The following is a 26301-nucleotide window of genomic DNA, read 5'->3' on the forward strand; positions in this document are numbered from 1 at the left end:
CTAAAAAGGCCACACATGTTATAACTGTTGGCTGAATGTTATAATAAAAATGTCATGCAACCGAGTTTGTTACCCAGGAACATGATTTCCACATAAAAGGCCTTAAGAGACTAATGAAGTTTGTGGTGCCGACTGTACAGATTTTATATTCAGAGTACTTTGGTGAAAGGCCTCGTCGTTAGTATTATTGTAATGTAACACATCCCCTCCAACAGGTATTGCATGAATACTTTACTAGAGGTAAAAATTGTAATTTCTAAAAGGAAAAATGTACAAAGGTGTTAGACCAGTGCAGTAATATACCTTAAGAGCATTGTCTGGGATCTTCATTTCTCTGTATTGCAAAACTAATTAGATCTCTTGAGGAAAGTAACATTTAAGTTTAAAACTAAGTAACACAAAGCATTGTTTCAAATTTCTGGCATCTCTCAGATTGGCTTTAGGGAAGCAAGATAACGTACATCATATAAAAGTCCCCATAGAGTAATATACTGAAACTATGTTGTCACTCATCTGCTTAAACTGGATTTATTTCAAAAAAATCTACAAATATTTTATTGCTTGAATTTTATCTACAACATATACCACTAGTACAATACTAATTCTATTTTAGCTTTACTGGTACTCGGTTTTAGCCAATACTTCTGCTAAACTAGGTTTAGAGTTACCTTTATAAAACTGTTACCTAAAACTTAATTCTTAATTTGAAATAAGATACTTATTTGGGATAACAGGCTTTGGCAATCATTTGAGGCAATCCTTTGTCATCCCTACTCTAAAAATATAGGCCCTCATTCAGAGCAGTACGCTCTGAGCAGAGCGCACGCTCTGAATGAGTGCCGCCCTCCTAAAAAATGGAGTGTCCTCCTGGACGCTCGTATAGCTGTGGGTCACCACCCACAGGCTATACGAGCGTGTAGTTTGATGGCCGCGATGGTCTTGACCATCGCGACCATCGAAACTGCGAGCCAGAGCCTGCGGTTGAGGTTTTCAACCGCAAGCTCCGGAGTGATTTTGGCTCTATCAGAGCCCAAATCACTCCTACTGACATCACTAGTGATGTCAGTGGGCCGGCTTCTGACGGGAGGCATTCCCGTGGGAACGCCCCCGTCAGGGAGGCACGCCCCCGGCACGCCCACCAAAGGGGGCGTGCTGTCAATCAACATCGACAGCACGCCCCCTTTGATCAGACACAACGAGCGAAGGACTTTCCTTCGCTCGTCGCATCTGGCGCATGCGCACGACGGAGCTCCCTCCGTCGTGCGCATGCTCAGTGCAGAACATCGACCCACTTGCGAGCGGACAGCCGCTCACGAGTGGGTCTGAATCAGGGCCATAGTTTTCAATCGACCATCAATAGTTAACAACCATTGATTGTTAACTATTGATGGTCAATGGTTTAACATATAATTGATCTCCATCAAGCGATGGCAGACTGGGACCCGATGGTACAAACTATTGATGGTTTTGTGCCATTGACTGTAATCATGATAGAACAATCACTGGTGACCATCGATGACAGCCCACCAATGGCCATTTCTATTTTATAGTGACATGTTAGAGTTTAGACATAATTTCTACCTTTTGCCATTATTAGGGCTCACCAGTCTCCATAAATTTGGATGTGAAGTGTTGTAGAAAGAAGCTCAATGAAAATAATTAGTGAGATCTTTAAGTTAAGGCATCCATACATTTGCAGGCCATTTCCCAGATTCCCTGATTGGACCAGAACCGCTGATCCGCCGGTCGGAAATACGGGGAATCTGTGAAATTCTGTTAACAATCCCCGATTTGCTGATCCTGATCATATTTTGGACGGGATTAGAAAATCTGGGAAATCTGGGAAAGTCAACATGTGGTATTTCACTGGTGCCTTGGCGTCTGGGAATTGGGGAATTGCCCCAACACATCGTAAATGTATTGGGGCCTTAACTCTGGTGGGACAATATGCAAATAAGCCACTTGAATTTAAGAAAACATTCTTTTGGCAAATGTCATTTTTATGACAGTCCTTTTTGAGTCAGTGCACTTCCTGCTGAGGTATGTAGGATTTCTATAGGGGTTAGCATACTTGTTTTATGATCAAAGTAGAGAAAAACGGTCACAATAAGCCTACATTTTATTAAAATTACTGTGTTTCCCATACATATGATTTGGGTCTATTGGATCCTTCTCAGGAAAGTCTGGTAAGAAGCCCATAGGGCTATCGGGAACAAGTTCCGAAAAGTTTTGTTTTCCAGGGTTTAATGCATAAGGGGAACACGGTCAAACCTCCAACCACATTTTTGAGGATAGTATCTACTGCCTTGTATATTAAAATGTGTATGTTAGGCATATGGTAGCTGGTCAGGGCCGGCAACAGACATCTTGGGGTCCGGTACACTGATGTCTCTGGGGGCCCCACCTTCTCACCACAACCACCGATCCCGCACATCCCTCCCCTGCATGTGTGATATGTGAAGCATGATAATGTTAACTGAAAGATATGCCAGCCTTTAAATAAAGTAAAAATACACTGACTTACCACACTGTCTCTCTGTCACTGATGATGGAGGCTGTAGTTCTTGTCTTCTGTCTCTTGCAAGGTGGTCTTAATGACGGTGCTGTGGATGCCTCAGGGGTAGGAGGGATGGTGTCTGCAACCAGCCGTCCTCAGTCCTCATCACCCTCAAATTCAGCCTCTCATCACCATTCTCAGCCCAGAAGCCCCCATCACCTTCCTCCGTCCCCAGCCCCCATTACCTATTGTCCAAGCCCCATCAACCTATCTCTGACCCCTTCACCTTCCTCCATCCCTAGCCCCATTCAAATTTCTCTACCCCAGCCTCTATCATCTTCCTCTGCCCCCATAATCTTCCTCTGCTCCTTCACATTTCTCCGTCCCTAGCCCCACCTTCGTCTGCTCCCAGCCCTTGTCACCTACCCCCAGCACCTTCCTCTGCCCCTTCATCTTCCTCTATCCCCAGCCCCCATCACCTTCCTCTGCCCCCAGCCCATGTCACCTTCCTCTGCTCCCAGCCAATGTCATCTTCTGACCCAGCCCCATCACCTTCCTTTGCCCCCAGCCCATGTCACTTTCCTCTGCCCCAGCCATGTCACCTTCTGTCCCCAGCCCCCATCACTTTCCTATGCCCCAGCCCATGTCACCTTCTGTCCCCAGCCCCTATCACTTTCCTATGCCCCTTTATCTTTCTCCATCCCCAGCCCCCATCACCTTCCGCTGCCCCCAGCCCCTATCAGCTTCCTATGCCCCCTTCACATTCTTCCGTCCCCAGCACCCATCATCTTCCTCTGCCCCAGCCCCTATTCCTCTACCATCCGGGGATCTATCCACTTCCACTTCCATCCCCTTAACACCACAGCGGCGCAGCCTGCCTGATGTGCGGCAATGTGACCTATGATGTCACGCCACTGTGTTGCTCACCTAAAGATCAGGCCCGGCCCGGGCCGCAGCTGAGCCACCCGGAAGAGCCCAGTGCTCGGAGGCCGTGGCCCGTCGGCTGGAACAGAGACCACTGTCTGCGGCCCCGTTTTGTGCCCATCCGTTCCTCTGGGCCCCTCTAGACCTCGGGGCCCGGTATGGGTGTCCCCTTAGCCCCCCTTGTCGCCGAGCCTGTAGCCGGTGACCACTTGGCAGGTGCACAGGTATATGGCCAACTGTCACATTTTAAACATGAACAAGTGGCCTGGAAAACATGAACTGTTTGGGGTACTGAGGATCGAGTTTCAACCTAGAGAACTGCTAGCAGGTATGATCTCCATATGTAAAAGTTAAGTATTCTCAGAGGAACCTGGAGGTCTTTTGGAAATAAACATTTTCCTTTGAAACTGTGCTTTGTTGGGTGCTGAGTAAATAGGTGTCATGCTCTTAGAGAGCTACTCTAATTTATGCTCAAGGAGTAAATATGGTTTAGTTAGAACCAAACATGTATTAGGCTGTTTTTCTGTACCATTGCAATCTGCCAATAACGCTGACTGCAGTCCATTACATTAAATCTGCTGGCCTGTAGGCACTTCCTGAGTGACTGCAGCTTTGTGCCTTGTCTGCAGCATGAGATGGTGATCCCACTACTGATATACTGTAATTAAATTATGTACTGCCATAGGGAAGAATGCTTTCTGAATGAGCTTCGGCTCTACTGTTTTGCTCTACTTTTAGATTCACAGGTGTGTGTAAGACCTGCCTGGCAAGATAAGGGGTCACCTCACTGGTGATACTTGCCATCACTTTCCCTGAGTACCACCTGCATCATTACTCAGACCAGAAAGCGTTTCTAAACATTTATAATAGAAACTGTGTCTATGAATCATGTTTGTAACACATTGATTTTCAGTAATAGTTTTCTTTTATTACTATATTGTAATCTACAATTAGGTATAATTAAGTATACTAAAATCCATATTTTTATGGATAATATTTGTAAGATTCATACATTGCTGTAGTCTTGTATGGCTTGATCTGGCGCTTCTTGGTGTGGGAGTAATAAGGTATGCTGTGGAGAGTAGTGGGTTGTTTTACAGCATGAGGTAGGCAATGGAATCTGTACCATCTGTAGCTGCCAGCCAGATGTCTTAAACTTTATAACAGGTCATTGATAAATGTAGTTGTATTAGATAAAGTTTCATGAGAATGTTCCAATTAGTTTTGCCAATAATAGCCAATGGCAAAAAGCTGCCATGGGTTTATCAGGTTTTCTTCCAGTCTTGGTTGACATATGATTGATCTCATTAAGAGTACGTTGTTACGAATACTTATTGATTTTGATCTATGCACAGCACCTTGATGTATATTAGGTCTACAGCAACCAAACTACCTGTGCAAATTGCTACCTATATTTCCTCATTATTTGTAACACTTCCATACATTTTATTTCAACTCTTCTTCACTATTATTTTAGGCTTATCCTCCTTTAACTTGTTTTTACTTATCTTACAGCATTAAAATATTAGAGTCCTTTAGTATATTAACTCTGAACAGCAATTTGGTTGAAGCCCACCCTCTCTATATATCATCATCATTGGTGCCACCATTAGGCTAACCTAGTAGTGTGCTAAGAATAGCAATGATTATTGCACTCTTAAAACACTGATTGTCTCTCATCCAGTGTTTTTAAATAACCCACATTTCCCCCCACAGACAGCCAGCAACGTCTTTAATGTAAAGCTGTTGGCTAATGCTCCTGTTCTATTTCAGTGTTATTCTGGGATAGTAGCATGTGACTGCTGGGCCCCATATATGATAATGAGTTTGTGAGGCAGGTGAATACCACTGATTTACCATAAGATTTGCTAATGATATGACATCACTAGAAACATTTATTAAAGCTAATCAATTTATTAGTGGCGTAGAGTCTGAAGGGACAAGATTTTATAGATACAGTATCTGATACAATTCCTTATTAAAAAGAATCTCTCTCTCTCTCTCTCTCTCCCTCCCTCCCTCCCTCCCTCCCCTGAGTTTTACAAGTAAACCCGAGTTGTTGATCATTTTAGGAATGGTTAGAAATGGTGCTGAAGAAAGGAATTGTGGAAGGTAATAAATAAATGATGATTGCATTAGACATGGGTTATAACCCAAGTTGATTTTAAAGCCCTTCAGCCTGTCAAGGTTACCTTTGCTTGCACAGATTGCAGGAAGGTGGCATCTAGATCCCCAGGATAAGAAAGATGCTTATTGCTTGGAAAACAGATTTACAAAAGTGATGTGAAACTCATAATCCCTTGGAAACAGACTATACAAAATCCATTAGAAAAAAAGAGAGCATTTGCTGACAATTATCCCCTCTTCTTTGCACATCTGAAAAAATATTTATATGTTTTAGGTTTGAGTTCACTAGTCTAATGTTAAATTAAACCTCAATACTTTTAAGTGAATCGATGGCGAGACATTAAGCGTCATGAAAGATGCATAGATTAGTGATGACATGGTCATTGTGCCAAATGGATTTGAGATTGATCACTGTTATTTTGCAAGAATCATTTAATCTAGCAGTGTTTTAGCTGAGGGTGGAAGGAGTGCAGGACAATGTGTTTGCTTTTTGTGCAGTGACAGATTATCAGGGACAGATGGGGGTGCTGTCCTGAGCATGGTTAAAAACAGATTTTTATAACATTCAATGATAGAAAGAGATTGACACTGCAGTATTATTCACCTGTCCCCATAGAGTGTCACTGCAGGGGATACCTGTGAGTGTGACAGTGCTGCAAAGGCGAGCTGCAGGTCCTCTCTACTTTTTGGCTCTAGCTTCACCTTAGTGGCAGACGGGTTTGAATCCTGGCTGTCGGGATGCCGCTGGTCAGAATACAGACATCAGAATCCCTAACACTCCCCCTCTAGTGCCTAAACCTAACCTCCCCCTCCTCGTACCCTAATTCTAACACTCCCTCCCCCTAATGCCTAACCTTGACACGGCTACCTAACCCTAACCTCCCCCTAACACCTCGATAATTATCTTCGGGGTGTCGGGATACTTGTGCCGGGATCCCAACCTGTCGGGATTTCGGCGTCTGTATTCAGACCGTCTGCATCCCACACACCGGGATGCCGACTACATCCCGTGGCGGACACATGGCAACTATCTTGATTCATAGCTGTGATCACACGAACACTTATCAGCTCAGCCACCTCCTGGCAGGCTTAGTTGCTTAGCTTCTTGGATTTTAATTTGGGCTTCTAATGTTCTGGTTTCTGAGAATCCTGTTTGTCATCATTCAGCTCCTAGTGCCTGGAATTCAGCACCATCTCCTACTCCTTATGTCTCTTTTTACTTATTTTCCAGTTGTCTCATTCCTCATTCTATCTGCTTCTACTTCAACCAGTTTATTCCTCCTGGTCATGTCTGGTACTTACATGGGTGGCCACAACCTACTTTGTGTTAGCAGTGATGTCCATACCTCCTTTCTTTGGGCCCTGGTGAATACCTGCATTCAACTACGATTCTCCGTAGTGAGTAGTTTCAAACCAGACTTACTGTAATTGATTAATCACTTCACAGTGATTTCCACTCACAACCCTTCAGGGTCTCTCCATTCGTTTTGATGCCCTCCTGAATACGCTAATTACATCAGCATCACTACTATAGCTGTTACACCTGAACCCACTGGCCACTCTGGCAGTTCCATCTACTTTTTGGATTCCTATAACTCCACAGACTCTTGAATCAATGCTCATACAGTTTGTGTTATTGCCAAGTAACTTTCCTTCTAAAAAGGTTAGAATAGCTAACTTTATAACTGGGAACAAAATTACTAATTTCTACTTAATGGTGCCCCTTTCTTGGACAATTTTCAGTAGATTTTTGACAGACATGGATGCACCTCTTCAGCAATCTAAAGTATAATTTCCATTTACTTCAACTTACAGTGGGAAAGTAAGTCAATCAATTATACACATTAGCATCAGAATTGCAATGGAAAAATGAGGCCTTGGTTGGAGCCTTCTATCAAGGTCTCTCAGACCACTTTAAATATTAATTGAGTTCTTGGGAATTACCCGTGTCTCTTAATGGTCTCATATAATTGTGCAATTGAGTAGATATTAGCTTCCAAGAGCACTGTTATTCAAATGAGGAATGCTGCAATAAATGTAGAACCTTATTTTCAAGTTCCCAGGCATCCTCCGTAGTAGTCTATGTAATTGGTATGTTCCCACGTCTCACCAGCAGAATGACAGAGAAGATTCAATTTCAACCTATTCCTCTATTGTGCAGAATCTTGTAATTTAGTTGCACCCTGTCCTGAGTATCCAGGAAATGCCAAATCCTAAACAGTTCTGAATTGGCCAATTTAGGATTGATCTCACACTCTTCTGCTTAGATTGATGCTTTTTCCATTCCAGTATCACTTGGGTAAGCATCTGGTTCTGTTTTCTCTCTGCTCTTTTTGACTCCAGAGCTGCAAGGAATTGTCTTTTACCCTTGTGATCAATCTGAAATGAATACTTCTGCCATTAGAGACATCCATGTTACTAGCCGCCATTGAGGGTAGTAGAATTCTTAATACTATCATTTATATTTGGATGACTCCACTAATATGTAAAGTATAACTCTAGCATAATGGCACCATATCCCTCCTGATCATTCCATGTGCTAACATTCCTATTGTTCTAGGTTTTCCCTGGCTCCATCTTTATGCTCTTGTGTTGGATTGGTGCTATGGTCCCATCTTAAATTTTAAATGTTTACTGGCAGCTACTACTGCTTCTCCTTTCATATTTCCACCGAGGAATACTTTCATTTTATCCCTCTTATTAAGGAGCTTCTTCAATGGGCACATATGTAAAAATTGTCCTAACATGCTATGAGCAATAAGACTCTGACACTTATTGTTCATGTCTGCCTGTTAAAGAAGCATGTTCTATTTGTGCATAGCATAAGATGACATGTCGATTACCCGGTGGGTCTCTTCTCACTTTGTCCATTGCTGAAAGATCTTGGACTCACAGCTTCATGGATTTCTTAACTGAGCTTCCATTCAGTAAATAATATAATACGATCTGGTGGTTTCCTTTTGTAAGGTTCATAATCTTCTCCTCTGTTGCTAAACTGTTCATAAAATAGGGTTCCATTTTCATGAATGTTCCAGAAATATATAATTCCTCATCAAGGAGTTAAGTTTGTTTTTAAACTTAGGAGGTCCTTGTGTAAACAATTAAACATACGGCTCAATTTTTCTCCTGTGTGCTGTCCCCAGTCAGATGGAAAGAGTTAACCAGGACTTGGAAACTTTTCACAAAATACACATCTCACCCATTCGGGATGATTGGGTAGTTCATTTACCTTGGATGTAATTCCACACTACAATAATTTCCACGAGGCATCCTCCTCCTCCCCATTTTTTTATATGTATGGTGATCATCCTCTTCTCCCTGAACTTGTCTCACCCCCTTCATCTGAGGTCCCTGCTGTGGATTCCTATGAATAAATTAAAACCTCCGGAAATATTCTTGTCATAACATTTTTGCAGACCAGAACTGCCGCTCAGCTCCACATTACAAACTGGATACAGAGTATGGCTATCCACCTGAAATCTCTGGTTAATTGTGCTCAGTATGAAGTTTGCACATTTCATTGATCCTTTCAAGATTCTGTGGCAATGAAATTTAAATTCCTTCACAATTTACGATTTTCAAAGGTCTAGAGTGTACAGTCTTTTTGGGTGTTTGGTACCCAACTTCTGAGGGAGAAGGGTACTGTCTGTGGTCTGGTGCACTCCTGGTGGCTGGTCATCATCATGCTATCATGATGATGGGCTTATTTTTATGTGGAGGTCTGGAGCTGGAGCTCCATCTACCCCATTGGTAATCTGGCACTGACTGCTGGCCACATCTGGCACTCACACACGGGACTGCAAAGTCCATACTTTCTTGAGGGGTTCCCAGCTGAATAACTGTACCAGTTAGACTCCATGCCGCCTTAGAGTAGTGTCTAGCCAGACTGTATACTGATTTATCACATGATGATGAGTTTCTGACACATAGAACAGTAAGAGGGATAATAATTTGTTATGATTAATAACTGAATGGAACAAAGGCTTATTTATTAAATATTTGTGGGATATTCCCCGAGAACATCTGTTTTCAGGGGGTACTGGCAAATATTAAAAATCCTCCAGCTGTACTATGGAGGGATTACAATAGATATCTGCTGTGGTCCCTCTATTTTCATCTGCAGATGCAGACCTCATAGTTTTCTGTGGGGGCTTTGCGCTATCACCCTGCTTTCAGTTCATCACCAGGACGGGCTCTTACTGTAGCCCATCTCCTAGGAAAAGCCAAATAATAAATTTGCTTTCAAATTTAATTTTTACTTTGCGAATTTATGCGAAACATATTTATTACATCCTCATTAAAAATGGGAATTGAGATAAATATGCCCCTATATCTGCTATTGATTGTTTGCTGTGTGGTTATAATTACTTTCCTTTACGTCAACCCTTTGATCTTCTTACTAGTGACTTGGATATCACAGAGTGATAACAACATTTATAAGATGTCAGTCCATGATGATGAGGATATTTATTATACTTTATTTAAAAAGCACCAACATATTATGCAGAGCCATAACGATGGCTCTCTGCGCCAGGTGCAGGCAACGCCACCTCCGTGTGATGTCACGTGGAGGGGGCTGGGCTACAAATGGCAAAAATTACAGCAATCCTCTCATCATCCTCAGGATGCTCAGGGCTGTAAGGGCAGCTATGTGCATATCTGAAGCTTCCTATGGACACTTCAGACGACACTGCTGTGGAGATTCTGGCTGCAGGGTGCCGTTCCATATGATATGAAACAATGTAAAGGTAGATGGTTGGCGATGTCATAGTGTCTCAGCAGTTCTGCTTGGGCTGTGTGAACACAACAGATGTTGCGTCTGCAAAATACGAGTGTTGCTCATTACAGTGCTACAACCTTTGGAAGTTAGATGTGCACACACAACTAATTTAAGTGCTATAAAGTTTTTTCATCTACTGTATCAGGAGTGGGTAGAAAAATGTGAGTTGGAGGTTTGACCTCTACATTTCAGCCACCTTATGCAGGACTGAAATCATTATATTCTAGCTTTGCTTCTGTACTGTATGTCACTCCTCTATCTCCTCGCACATATAATAGTGGAAATAAAGGCTGATCATGGTTTTAGCCACAGGCTAAATCACTGCTGAGACAACAAGGAGCACAAGTTCGCTTTTTTTTTGCCTGTTAGAACCGAAACAACATCTTTTCCACAGTTAAATGAATCCATCATGTCTTCATTATTCAACATATACAATCAAACAAAAAGATCTCTAGTACAATTTGCCTGCGAGGTAAGTCAGTAACAAAAATAATACATAGACTTCAAAATCAAGACATTTGTGTGGGCGTGGAAGGTCCTCGCACATGGAGGCATGACATATGTAAGCTCTCTACAGCTGCCTGTATCACTACAGACTGTAGTTTCATTAGCTGCATGACTAATTATGGAAATGACCTGAAAGCTCTCCTGTATCTCCTCCAACCTGTTTCTAATGGAGTTATGACATGGCTCCTAGATCAAAGTCTTAGTAATTAAGTAGAGTTTTTTGTTACAAGTACAGTAGACTAGAAAGCATAATGACTTATTCACAGTGAGTGAATTAACAAATGCATTATAAATGAACAGATGTGAAAGGGTGACCATAGGTTCTGACTACTTATCTACAACACAGTTAACAATACTCTGTGGTCCTCCTTTGTGCTGTTCCTCAGAAATCAAATAACTGTGTTTATTCTTTTCTCCTGTGTTTTAAAAAAAAAAAACACTGGTGTTTACAGCTGCTGATATTCATAAGAGGTTTATAGTCATATGGAGGGTACTATCAAAACTTTAATAGTTACACTATTGCAGTAGGACTTAACATATTCAAAGTAATTACCTGAGGAAAGATACAAGCATATGAATCTAATTCTAATTCCAGATTCACTTCTTCAGTAATGGCTCTGTATACCACAGATACTGTGAGGGCTTGGCCTTCCCCACCACAGATACTTGGAGGGCATGGTATTTCACACCACAGATACTGTGAAGGCATGGCATTCCCCACCAGAGATACTTGGAGGGCATGGCATTCCCCACTACAGATACTGTGAGGGCATGGCATTCCTTACCACAGTTACTTGGAGGGCATGGCATTCCCCACCACAGATACTGTGAAGGCATGGCATTCCTCACCACAGATACTTGGAGGGCATGGCGTTCCCCACCACAGATACTGTGAGGGTATGGCATTCCCCACCACAGATACTGTGAGGGCATGGCATTACTTACCACAGATACTTGGAGGGCATGGCATTCCCCACCACAGATAATTGGATGGCATGGCATTCCACGCCACAGATACTTGGAGGGCATGGCATTCCCCACCACAGATAATTGGAGGGCATGGCATTCCCCACCACAGATACTGTGAAGGCATGGCATTCCCCACACAGACACTTGGAGGGTATGGCGTTCCCCACCACAGATACTGTGAGGGTATGGCATGCCCCACCACAGATACTGTGAGGGCATGGCATTCCTTGCCACATATACTTGGAGGGCCTGACATTTCCCACCACAGTTACTTGGAGGATATGGCGTTCCCCACCACAGATACTATATGAATCGGATGTTATCAGCATGTGAATGCTTTAAATTTGAAAAAAGGTTTATGCTATATTATTTACAAAGAAAGGTTCTAGTACTCCTTGTAGGCAGCTTACCATAACTGTAGTATAAAATTATTATTCATTAGTAGGGCTGTACCAGAGGTTCTACACTGTATCATGACATTTTTACCTTAAAAGAAAGGTTTATTTACCTTTCCACATGCTTAGAAAAATGTGAATTTGCTGGTAAAATATACCACAAATTGCGTTGCAAATTCACCATAAACAGTTTGTGGGACCCAACTCAACTCACTACTAATTGAATTGATCCCTTAGCTTAAATCATACTTGCCTACTTTTGAAAAAAACATTTCAGGGAGATTGTGAAAGTAACACCTATGAGCGTGCGGTAAAGGGGCATGTACTGTTACATCTGAGAGGCGTGTCATAAAATGAATTTACATCCAAATGTAAATGAGCCCCAAAGCAGTTAGTAAGATCTACTTTTCAGAAAATGCATGAAGCCTTAGAGATCACTGGCCCTCATTCAGAGCCACTCGCTAGCGGCAGTACGCTCGTTCCGAGCGATGTTCGCACATCTGCGCATGCGTACGGATCATTATACGCATGCGCGAACCAGTCAGTGCGGCCGAAATTCATGTGCTCGCAAAATAGCGAATGCCTGATAATTTGAGTGACAGGATGAGGCGTATGTGGGTGGTAACAGGGGAAGGTGCTTGAAAACGGGGAGTGGAAATCAGAACGCAGGCGTGCTTAAAGGTCAAAACGGGCGTTTTATGGGTGTGCATATTTAAAACAGCAGCGTCATTGACCACGTCACTGGGTTTTTTTTAAGCCAGAACTGTTCGCAAAATTGTGGTAGCAAAAACCAACCACAAGAATAGCGAGCAGTTCATACGCTGGTCGATGTACTCGATTAATCTAATAAATAGCGGACATGACGTATGGTGCGAGCGGCCAGGGGGCGTTTTTAACAAATAAACGAGCGTATGTTTTGCTCGCTCGTTCAGACTTAGAGGTGTGAACAGACTGCAATTTGCGAACGGATCATTTGAATAGCCACCCCTTGTTTTTGAACGAACGACCGCAAATAGCGAACGGCTCTGAATCAGGCCCTCTGTTCCTTACAACCAATGCAGGGGAATTATACTAATGATCCTATTTGAATATATATATCTCTATTTTTTTCTTTTATATAGCAGCTTCATAATGGGGGTAAGGTAGAAACAGGGAGATTACTACACTCTTCAGGGAGTCAGGGAGATTGCTGCTATTTCAGGGAGTCTCTCTGACAATCAGGGAGAGTTGGCAAGTATGGTTTAAATTAAGGGAGATGTACCTACAGTTTATGTGCTTTGATAACATAGCCTGCATTTGTTTGAGTTGACAATAAAGGGTTAGGTGGAGTTGTTTAGGGTGTAATTATGAAGCTGTTTGCCAGAGAAAGGGAATAATTATCCTATTTAACAAGAGTAATACCACAGAGAAATCACTGATTTCTCCTGATATCCTTCTATTTTTGTTGGTTTGTACTAGGGATGTGCAGGCTCGGATAGGTTCGAGTTTGCACGTGGAGTTCGGATTTTTCCCTCCAAAAAAACGGAACTCAGAACGAGGCAAAACGTCATCTTACATGGACGAACATCATCATTCCTGGACAAAAGACCAGGAATGATGATGTTCGTCCATGTAAGATGACGTTTTGCCTCGTTCTGAGTTCCGTTTTTTTGGAGGGAAAAATCCGAACTCCACGTGCAAACTCGAACCTATCCGAGCCTGCACATCCCTAGTTTGTACATCCTTTGGGGACTATCCGCAGTATATGACGTGGTGGAAGGCTAGTAGCACAATCATGTGATGAAGTTACATCAGTGAGTGATCTGAAAAGCCAGTGAGGCTTCGCTGGATTCTCTCCAAGTCCAGCCTCAATGCTCACTTACATATTGCCTGATCACCTTGCTGGAAACATTAGGCTACTGATAAGGGAGACAAAATGCTGCTTAGGAGTGGGGATTTTGGAGCCCTGGATTGATAAATTGGTGGAAAACTTCTGTATAGCTGTGCTATGCAGCAATACAACCGCCAAAATCACTAATGATTAACAGATCCCTCAATATTTTTCTAATGTTTAATACTGTATGTGGACATATGTTGCTGATTTACAGTATCTGCTTTTAAGCAGATAAACTTATAAATACTTCATAACCGTAAGACATCCATTAGATTTTCTTTCCATGTTGAGTCACTACTAAGAGAAGAGACCTTTTACCACATTAGCAGCTGTCGCAGCACTGAGTACCCTGGCAAACCTGAACTGCATACAATGGCATATCTATAATGGGTGCACACAGTCACCTGGATCCAGGGGGGCCAAGACTGCACACCCTGCATCCATTTAGTGTACTTACCTCTCCAGGGTCCCGCTATCATGATTCTCGGGTAGATAGTGAATGCAACCCGTATTTAGGGAATTGGCGTGACTTATTCCTGAGACGCGGAGTCTAATGTGCCGGCGGTATTCACCAGGGACCCTCGCAAGAAAGTATGGACTTGGCTGTGTCTGACACACAGGTCGCGGCCCTCAGGGTAGGTTTCCCTATACAGGTGCTGGCGAACTCTGGATGGAACGGAGAAGACTTTCAGCGTAGTCAACATGCCGGATCAGAACCAAACAGATGAGACGGTACCAGGGAGCAGATATATGTGGGTCACAGAGGAAAGACAAGGTCAGAGCCAGATATCAAACGCAGTCATGACAAGTCAGACAAATCGGAGTCATGAACAAAGCTAAGGTCAGGAACAGGATATGCACAGGAACGCTGGAGTAACTAATGGAGCCTATACTCTGGCACCTGTGTGCTGCCAGAGACTCCCTCTTATAGAGAGGAGATCAAATCCCGTTCCAAATGTGACTTCACGTTTGGCACGCCTGCCCCTTTAAATTCTATACAGGCCGGCGCGCGCGCTCCTAGGAGAGCCACGGCCACCTGTCACAGTCAACGGAGGAAGCTGGTGACTCCCCGCCCGCTGATTGACAGTCCAGTGCAGCCGGACCAGGTAACTACCCCCCCGGTGTCCGGCACACTGACATCCGGCATTGTGCTAATCACCAGGAAAATAGAGAGACTGCCATTTTCCCAGAGAATTGTGCATGCACAGTACAGAACTCACCATGAACAGGGTGCAGGCACCATGTTCCTGGAGACCCGTGCAAACACATTACACTATGGCGCAGTGGCTGCATATGGGCCCCCTCCTCTCTAAATCCACCCCTGGTGACATAGGTTCTTGATAATGCTGAATCTGATGCTAGACTTAGGGACACATTAGTGTTCAATACACACTAAGCATGTGAATGCCTATTAATTAGCCTATTGAATTATCATTTTTATATATTTTTTTAATATACCATTCTAAATCTTTTGTTCAGGAACCATTAATTGACGGCAAACACATGAATTTTTTAATAATTAGATAATATGTATAACAAATGGTTTTTGGCAGAATTCTAGAACAAGTCTTCTTACCTATGAGATAGGGAAATAAACACACAAATTGTTACAGTACAGTATGTCTTGTGGGATTAAAGGCAATTATTTTACATTAAACAAAGTGCTTATCTTTAATGGCAGATATTTTACATACCATCCTACAGTATGTGTGTTTCATGCACTGGAGTGAGTGGGATGCACTTAGCTACAGTACAAGCCTTCAGAAAAAAGGATGAAAGCTTTGGGCTCCTTATGTAGCTGAATATGTATGCTGCCTTCCTTATTTCTCAGAGTAAAAAAATACTCTTGTAAAGGGAACAAAACAACTTTGTCAGGTAAAATACTTGCAAGTTCATTTGAATGACTACAAAAGTCACCAGTCATTGCCCTGAAAAAAGTTGAAGGTCTGTAATATGCTAGAAAATATAATGGTGTGCTTGTAGATACATTTGTTGCTTGGCAATGCAGCAAACAGTACTACTGTGTCGAAATATACTGTAGCATTGCCTGTGCCTGTATTGCATGTCAGTATTTTGTGGGTTGTTAGTTATGTGATAGTATACACACCATCTACACCAAAACTACACATGCCAATGCCTTCTCCTGCATCTAGCTAATTGGTCTAGGTCAGTAGTTCTCAAACTCGGTGTTCAAGACCCCACACAGTTCACATTTTGCAGGTAACCCAGCAGGTGCACAGGTGTACTCATTACTCACTGACACATTTTAAAAGGTCCACAGGTGGAGCTAATTATTTCTCTTGATTCCTCGCCTGATTCAGAGCCGGACACTCTGGCCAGAGCGCTCGCTCTGAATCAGGGCCCTCCTACATGAAAATGGAGCGGCCTCTTGGACGCTCGCATAGCTGTGGGTGACCACCCACAGCTATAGCGAGCGTCCATGATGATGGTCGCGATGGTCAAGACCATCGCGACCATCGGGCTTGCGACGGAGACCCTGCGGTAGGGTCTCGCTGCCGCAAGCCCTGGAGTGATTTTGGCTCTATCAGAGCAAAATCACTCCCTCTGACATCACTACTGATGTCAGTGGGGCCGGCTTCAGACGGTAGGCGTTCCCAAGGGAACGCCTCCGTCTGGCAGCCACGCCCCCGGCACGCCCACCAAAGGGGGCGTGCTGTCAATCAACATCGACAGCACGCCCCCTCTGGTGCGAGACCCAGAGCGACGGCCATCCCGACGCTAGCCGGGTCTCGCGCATGGGACGCTAGCATAGGGCACCATCGACCCGTTTGTGAGCGTCCTGCGCTTGCGAGCGGGTCTGAATGACCCCCTCAGTGTGGAGACCTGGTAAACATGCACTGTTTGGGGTCCTGAGGACCGAGTTTGAGAAGCTGTGGTCTAGGTAATAAGAGGGAGCAGAGAGTGCTTCATGTGCAGGAGGCATACACTGCAGGAGACACTACTGTATAGTTGGAATGTCCCCCACATAGGAGTTTGGAGTGGCAAAACCAATGGTGGTGACATCAAACACTAACTGCCTGCCTCCACTTCATACCAATGCGATATGGAGAGAGAACCTTGAGGTTCTTTACATTCAAGTTATGTGGCTGGTGTGGAAGAAAGCAGTATGGGCACCAGAGAAACAGTCACACGCCTCCACTTCAGAGTAACCAGGGCCGAGAGGGAAAGAGTTGATTTGCGCAACAGATAAGTTATCTACTGCAATGGGGAGTGTGGGTATTATATAGAGACAGCTGCGAGATGGGATTAATTGCAGTGTTACAGAAATAAAATGTTTATGTATAGGCAAAGCAAAAATTAGTCCTACCACCATTGAAAATACCCATCTTCACTGGTATTAATGTAAATTTATTTATTTATTTTTTCATTTAGTTAACTGTAAGCTCATACTGGGGTAGATGTATTATAGCGGCACTTAACGTGCCACTTTAATGCTTCCCGCTTCGCCTCTTTACCGAGGCGAAGCAGGAAGCACTATCGATGAGATGTATAAACATCTCATCGGCCGGAGAGGGGGAGCGTTAACTCCCCCCTCCGGTGCTACCCGCTAAAGATGGCAGCGCATCAGCCTAGTGCTGATGCGCTGTGTCTCTCTCCCTGCCGGCTCCACTGAGCATGCGCGGGATCTCGCAAGTATCGTGAGATCCCCGCCTGGAGCCGGCAGCCGCCGCAGCAGGGACAGCGCTGTCCCTGCTGTGGGGATAGGCTAACGCCAGGCTGTAGCTGTCGATAACGACAGCTACAGCCGGCCGAACGGTCATGCGTTATGACCGTTCGTACATGGCACTGCCGTCGGCACTGCTATCTTATAGATAGCAGCGCCGATAATGACAGGGACGCACAGCGCCCCTGTCATTTACCGCCCGGACCCCGATCATACATCGGGGAGAAGCGGTATCAGCGCACATAACGTGCGCTGATACCGTTTCTGGGCTTCGTACATCTCCCCCACTAAGCTGTCCATGTGTGCTCAAGGCCCCCAAGCATGCTCTATACAACTAAATAGGAGCCTTCACAATTACATGATAGCAGCTGTATTTCACATATATTGCATGTTGTTTCCCCTTTTAGCGATCTATTTACTAAGCAGTGTTAGGAGACAGAGTGAAAAGTGATAAGGTACCAGCCAATCAGCTCCAAACTGTCATTTTTCAAACACAACCTGTGAGATGGCAGTAAGGAACTGATAGGCTGGCACCTTATCACTTTTCACTCTGTCTCCTAACACTGCTTAGTAAATAGACCCCTAAAGTTAATGAAGTGTAACATTTTTATCACCTTCTGAGTTTCAAACTGTTTTTAGGGACTTTATCGCCAATGCACATAGATAACTTCACAGGTTTTAGCAGCTGGATTGGACTTTTCCTGTCCAACTATACTTTAGTATAGGAAAAAATACCGTAGGAACTTTGATGCTTTTCATTTGCAAATGCACAAGATAGTTAAAATGATGTGAAAGGCATTGCTCAAGTTGTAAAGAAACAAAAAATAAGTTCTACTGGTGAATTATTTGTATCTGTATTCGTGGTGAAATGAATCTCCTCTTCATTTGTAAATAAATGCAATGAATTCACATGTGACAAAGGGTATTTCTGCCACAAAAGTGTATATTTTGTAATATAATAAACAATAAACATTTGTAACCATTCCTTGAGATTTTAATGTAACTTTATTTCTTGCAAAATTTTCATTGAGATCAGAGATACAGTTGTGTCTACATAAACCTTTTCTCAATTTACAGCAGATAGCACTGTTTGGCGAGCCATGAAGTTTGCGACTTACTGTAGCCACACCATGCATCCTGCAAGAGACTTTTTCACAAAATATGTGTCTTATTCACATCACTAATGCAACCAAAGTACAATGCATGGGTACCCTGAGTACTAACGCTGGTATTTCATGTAGCTTCTGTGTGCAAATCATTCGCCCATCCATGTTTGGTACTAGAGACCCATGCCATGCCTCATTATGCTTAATCTGCGAATATGTTCCAATTCCTTTGCCTCAAAAATACTAATCCTAAATACATAAAAAGTATGAAATGATAGGAATCGCTACCTGTGGCAGAGCGGCTTAATCAGGCCATGAATCTCGCACCATTTGGAACAAAGCACTAGGTTTATGAGGACACATCTGTATCTTCTCCTAAAGCAAACTGCAACTCATTTATTTTTATTTTTCATTTTTCTTAAAGCTGCAGTGCCACTGAGTAGCAAGGGGCTCAGTATGACATTTGGACAATTATAATGACAACAGAGACAATGTTAGGTCAAACACTAAACGCTAACATGCTAAAAAGGCGATTTAAAGCCTTTTTACAGTGTCGGAGATAAAGCTTCAAACATGATGGTTTTAAAACTTTCAGCATGCTTAACCAACACTGTAAAATATTTAACATGCTTAACATCACATTATTAGTGTTTGACCTAGCAGTGTCCCCGCTGACATTGTGGACATCATGATTGTTAAAATGGCAACTACATCCCGTAGCAGGTCCCCCACTCAACAGCCCCAGCTCCATGTTGCTGTATTATGGAAACAGCAGATTCTTATCATTATCTAGCCAAAATGTTTCAAATATTCTTGTCAAAGCAGTAGATGTATACTCAGCTGACCCGGCAATACTGGCCCAGAGCGGTACAGGTTACCTTACAGATGGTGATGACAGAACAATATAATCTTGAGATTGCACAAACACTACAAGTATTGTGGTGATACAAATATCAGAAGCGATCTTTGTATTTATTAGGCTTCCCCACAAGACCTAGGGGTCTATTTACTAAGTAGTGTTATGCTGGGTACACACTGGCCGATATATTGGCCGATCAATTGATCGGCCAATATATCGTGCCCCCGTCGGGCAGTGTGTGCAGACGATATGTCTGTGAACAACGTCGTTCACAGACTTATCGCATTGGCTGTGCAGTACAGCCAATGAACAGATATGTCTGCAGACATATCTGTACAACGGCAAGTGTGTACGGGCGATCAGCCGATCGCCCCTGTACACAGGGGTGCAGAGAGGGGAGGGGGTCCGGCACAGCTCCCCATCCACAGCAGCCCAGCACACACTGCTGTGTGCTGGGCTGCACCAGGAGACTGTCCGAGGCTGCTAAAGCAGCAGCCCGAGCAGTCTCCTATGCCAAAGGGGGGAGCGATCACGCTGATCGCGCCCCCCATTGGCTGAGCGCCGGGCTGAGGGGCACACAGCGCCACCCTCCCCAGCGCCGCAAAGACAGAGTGAAAAGTAATAAGGTGCCAGCCAATCAGCTCCAAACTGTCATTTTTCTAACACAGGTTGTGATTGGCAGTTGGGAGCTGATTGGCTGGTACCTTATCACTTTTCACTCTGTCTCCTAACACTGCTTAGTAAATAGACCCCTTAGCCATTTGATGTATAGGGTGAAGAGAGACAAATCCCTAACGCTAGCGAAAATTCTATGAACAATAGAGCCTTTTGTTCTTTTTATGTAATGGTCTCATGTGAATGGTGCCAGGACTTGAGAATTCTGTGCAGACTAATCAATCCACTTACTGTGTTTTTTTTTTTTTGAAACATGATGCTATAAGCAGTTCAATAGTTTTACATTAATGGTGTAAAAAAACAGTGCAGACAGGTATATCACACCATTTGCCAAGTACTGACAATATCAGTGGAAAATTTGGTCAATATAGCAGTGTATATGGTCACACTAGGACTACGAAGAGCACTAAATCGTAAAAAAACAACTTGTATTTTTGCCAGAGATAGGGCTTCTCTCTGTTTAACCAGCCTCAATGCTGGAAAAAGCTGTTGTTTGGTATCACCTGCGGTAGCCTTGCTGGTCACCTTTAAGCTGGCCATACACCAGACCAACTTTCCTCCAACCATCCAACTACAGTAGTTGGTTGGTTGGAATGAAAATCCAATGTATGGCCAGCTTAACCTTCTGAAAAAGGAATGTGGTGGTACTATTATTACTACGTAGTATGTACTATTATTTATTACAGTATGTGGGCCTGATTCAGCACAGGACAAAATTGCAAAGCCGAACACAAGCAGCTTTGCAATTCCATACCTGCTATTATGTTAATGCAGCAGGAGATGTCAGGCCTTAATGATCCGAGCTACATCCATGGAGGCAGCATCACATCATCTGCATGATCCTTGGCAGGCTGAGCGACCATGGGGTCACGGAGGCTGGCCATCGCAGATGAGGGAAAGAGGCTAGAAAATCTCCGTTAGCCGACGGAGGTCCTAGCCTCTTCTCTCCTCCCCAATGGCGGAGACGCGCCTCTGTTTTGTGAAACTTAGGCCAACGTTGTCCGTCCACAAATGGCAGCAGACTGTCAATAACTGACACTGCCGCTCTGCATCTGATCATGCAGGACCTGTTAGGCACATGTGCAGAATGGGTCCTGTGCACACACAGATTTCCGACTATTGGGAATCTGTGATCAGCAGCACACGCTGAATCAGCCCCTGTGAATGGGACTACTATTATTGTTTGCACAGCATAATGATCATATTATGTTTGCCATGCATGTTGGAAAGACCATGTGGGTAGAACTTGAGAATGATTGCGTTTGGGCATTAAAGAGTAATCAGAGATCATTTCACAGTCATAAATTTACATTTTAAATGTGTGAATGTCTTAGTTTATCTTTCTCTGGCATCAGTAAACACGAGCAGCTAAGCTGGAGTATGCAGATTGAACATAATGTTCTACATTAGTAAAAGCGTAAAGAAAACAAAACAAAAGTCTAAATAACAAAGTGGTCCCACTGAGGATTAGAGTTGTGAAAAAGCAACACTAAATAGGGAAAATGCACAAACTGAACATCTGCATAAAATAAAAGCATATCCATTATAAAGTCATATACAAGTGAAAGTGAATTTAATCTTTAATAAGCAGCGGCAAATAGATCACAAAGGAGAATATACCCTCAACTTAGGTCTTTATGCAAGCGTTTATTTTGATAATATGGACAGGAGCTGTGCTGGGATGCACCTTTGTGTCTCACTCAAGCTGCTGGGGGAAGCTGGGTAATTCAGTCCTAATGAACTATTCATTTTCATCCATTTTACAGTGCTATTGATTTTTGCTTCTCCCGCTGTAGAATGGAAAAGACAGAGGAGCATGTTGTGGGAGCACTGCTGATTTTAGCACAGAAAGGACCAGAATAACACATTGGGTACCAATTAGAACAGTTTCTGATCATTTATTTCATGCGGCTCTAATTCTTCTGGGGAATGAACTGAGGCAGCTAGTTGAAGGACAAAATCAATAATCTAATAGTAAGCTAAACAACAATAATAAAAGTTGCAGAAGTTTATGGAACTGTGTGTTTTGTATGGTCTTCGCAAACATTTATCTTATTGTTTTCTTTTTCCCAAAGGTTCTCCCAGAAACCAGTGAGCCGAGGACAAACTCTGGGGTAAGCATTTTGTCCTTTCATCCCATATCTATATATTTTCTTTTTCTTCAGAAAGTCCTTATAATCCTCAATACTGCACAAATAGTATATTCACTATATATTTTATTGTGTTTTCATTATTTACCTTTAAATTAAATTGACTAATACAGAGGTATTTCAGTCCAGGTTTTAAGGAGCCCAGATGGTTAAATCAAATTGACTGAAGTACTAATTAAGTCACATGGCTCAAGCATGGATCTCCTTAAAACCTGGACTGTAATGTCAGAGTTTGGGAACCTCAGAACTAATATATCTGTATAAAAAGCGAGAAAGTGTGTGTGGCTGCCTGTCCTTTATGCACAGCAAGAGTTTTGTACCTAGCTCCACTATATTTGGCATGGTGGTGTAGTTTGACCAGGATTATGTTTTTTTCTGTTTGAAGTTTGTCAGGGCCATGGAGTCTCTGATTGATATTTTGGTTTAAGCAAGTTTGCTCAGGATGTCTTCCAGTGCCTAAAACTGCACTGATCTAAAGGCACAGGCTGATGTGTACCAGTGGGGGCAGGCAGAGCTCCAACGGGAGAGCAGTGAGTTGGAGGTTCAACTGTCACACTGCACCTGCACTGACAGTTACTGATTTCCTCCAAGCACATTTTCATATGACATGGTCTGCAATATAAAAAATGAAGACTGCAGATGTACAGGCAACACCAGGTATCCCGGCTAGTATGAAATATAATTGAATGTTTCAGTACAATTTATTTAATAATAAGAAAAAAATTATCATTTTGTTAACTTTAGTCTTCTGGACACTCATTTGCAGGGTGTTATGTAATGCCCTGTTATAGCCACAGGGATCACTGTTGCTATTCCTAATTTCATTGACCTAAAGAATTTAATAGGAAAGCCAACAGTCTATTCCTCAGGGAGCACTAACAGTGCATGGTTTCCAAGTTGGTGCACAGGTGTATTCATTACTGGCTGACAAATTTTAAAAGATCCACAGGTGATCACTTGTGATTCTGTGAGGAATGAGTTTGGTAAACACTCGTCTATCATATGGCAAGGATGTACTGTATATACTGTACATTTGCAAATGCCATATGCATGACAAATAATTTGGCACTAGATTAATAGTTGTCTATCCCATATCCCCCTGCATCGCTAGCTGCACAAAATAGATGCTGGGTAAAGACTGGCAAAAAAGGGAAATTTATTTGTTCTTTTTGCTCTAGTTGGCTCATATTGTAAATATAATCCTGTCACATGGCCTAACTCTGGCAGTGAAGGGCGGCCGCACATTTGCCTAATGTATACTTGCCTACTTTTGAAAATTAGTTTCAGGGAGATTATAGTCGGTTGTTGTAGTAGTGCCATCAAGGAAGGGCTGCCATGCACCGCCCAAATGGCATGTCTAGCTTTACCTATGGGCATAGCTATTTCTACTCAGGAGTGGGGCACCAGCAATAACTGTAGATCAGGGTTGCATACTGCGGAATGCAGGTCCTGGGGGTTGTGGGTAAGAGTCACTGCTGTCCAGTTGCTGTGTGGGCTGGTGTCTCACTGCTGTTGCAGTGGTGCAGGAAGTGTCATATATCATTGGACAGTCCCCTCTCCTCTATATAATAATACCACTTATAGTTGGTGCTGAGAGCTGTGTTATCACCCCTCTCTTCTATATAATAATACCACATATCAGTGTGTGCTGGGAGCTGTCACACTGCGATGTAGTCAGCAAGCGGCCGATCTAAATACCGACCGCCGACTTCCCGGCTCTATAATCCCAGCGTGGTACTAATGACAGGCGTCATAACGAACGAAGGTAAGCCGGGCGCGGACAGCTGCACGGGGGGGAGGGTTAGATTTAGGCTAGGGGAAGGGAGGGTTAGGGTTAGGCACCCCCGGGGGGAGGTTAGGGTTAGGCACCCCCCCCCGGGAGACTTAGGTTTAGGCTACGGGGAAGGGGGGGTTAGGTTTAGGCAATTGGGGGGGTTTAGGGTTAGGCACTTGGGAGGTAGGTTAGGGTTAGTCACCCCTAAGGGAGAGTTAGGGTTAGGGGGTAGAATTAGGTTAGCGATACTTATCTTTTGACGATCGGGATTTTCACCCTTACTGGGCTGCCGCTGTCAGAATTTAATACCTACTACACCCGTCACCCTCCCCTCATATATCACTATACAGTCCCTTATATTGTAAATAATAAAAGCCCCATGTCAGTGTGTACTGGAAGTTGATGATTAATACTGCCTCCATTAGCTATTCCATCTCGGGCCAGTGTGCAGTCTCCACAGTGTGTCACTTACCAGGTTCTCATGACTCAGACCGCTGCTGAGTTCTCACTGTTCCGACAATGATAGCGTGGCTGCCGTGCAGGAGGAAGCGGCTCCCGCTGCATTGTGATCCACACACACACAAAATATATATATATATATATATATTTATTTATATATTATGCAGGTAATATTGTATTAGTATAAAATTACACCAATAAGGCACTCATTTATTATTTATTTGGTTTTAGACCCGAGGATGGAGGAGAAGGGCTGTGGGGAGTGCGGAGGTATATAGCAGCTGGACAGGGGATTATCTCCGTGCCTGGCCCCGTAGTAACCCTGCTACTTGTACATAGACTGACGCCTCTCAAATGTTTATTTTGAGGGGAGTGGGCCCAATGCAACCCCCCTCGGTTCCGTCACCTATTGCCATACTGAGACTGTTAATAAGACTCAGGATACTGTGCCTAATTCAGACCCGCTCACGAACGCTGAGCGCTCGCAAGCGGGTCGATGTTGGGCCAGTATGTATGCGCACAACGGAGGCGGCTCCGTCGTGCGCATGTGCGAGACCCGGATAGCGATGGGTAAGCCATCGCCCCGGGTCTCGCTACAAAGGGGGCGTGCTGTTGATGGTGAGTGACAGCACGCCCCCTTTGGTGGGCGTGCCGGGGGCGTAGCTGCCCAGAAGGAGGCTTTCCCATGGGAACGCCTACTATTTGTGGCCGGCCCCACTGACATCACAAGTGATGTCAGTGGGAGTGCTCTCGGCTCTGATAGAGCCGAAAGCACTCCAGGGCATGCGGCAGATGAGACCCAACCACAAGGGTCTCGTTGCAAGCCCAATGGTCGCGACCATCGCGACCATCTTTTTGGCCGCTCGCTATAGCTGTGAGTGGTCACCCACAGCTATGTGAGCAGCCAGGAGGACGCTCTAAAAGTCAGAAGGACGGCCCTGATTTAGAGCGAGCGCTCTGTCAGAGCGTCCGGCTCTGAATCAGGGCCACTGTCCCCAAAGAGGTCAATAGGGGTAGCAGTATGCAGTACAATATAGATTATCTGATTTCTCTGATGTAAACCTTTTTTAAATTAAAAGAAGCTAAGAAAAATCCTTTCTCATGGGAACATTTTACAGAAAAGTATTTTTTTGTCAGCTATACAACTAGACCCCTGTGTAACTTACATAATCTGAAATTGTGGAGCTGAATTGGTTAATGGTTCAATGAAATAGTGATCTTGGAAGAATGTTAATTTGCTTTGCTAACATTTAGATGCATATTATTTTATGGTAATTTGAACAAGAAATGTGTTTCACTTCTGTCAGACATGACATCATTTCAAAGTAGATTATGTGCACATCAGTGTGAATGCAAATTGTCATGTAATAGAACTGTCCCATTACTGTCTGTCAGTCTTCATTTATTCAGCTGCTGGAATGCGGTATGTGTTTTCTACCATTTATTTAATCTAATGGACAGAGTTTAAAGAACTCATAGGTACAATGCTGTTCTATCACTGGTAATAAAGCACCTGTACTG

At 43.6% G+C, this 26301-nt stretch overlaps 1 protein-coding gene across 7 annotated transcripts in view; it reads left to right on the forward strand.

The window, feature by feature from the left end:
* Positions 1–26301, forward strand: part of INPP4B (inositol polyphosphate-4-phosphatase type II B) — an 813539-nt gene that overhangs the window by 346372 nt on the left and 440866 nt on the right. For all 7 annotated transcript variants that reach the window (XR_015869683.1, XR_015869684.1, XM_088445787.1 and 4 more), the window contains one exon: positions 22473–22511. Coding sequence is in view for 5 of the 7 variants with exons in the window: in XM_088445787.1 (XP_088301913.1) it covers positions 22473–22511 (39 nt within the window). In the remaining 2 variants the exon portion in view is untranslated. The remainder of the gene's footprint in view (positions 1–22472; positions 22512–26301) is intronic.

Source organism: Taudactylus pleione, unplaced genomic scaffold, assembly GCF_031769625.1.
Source record: "Taudactylus pleione unplaced genomic scaffold, aTauple2 ptg000389l, whole genome shotgun sequence".
NCBI classification, from domain to species: Eukaryota; Metazoa; Chordata; class Amphibia; order Anura; family Myobatrachidae; genus Taudactylus; species Taudactylus pleione.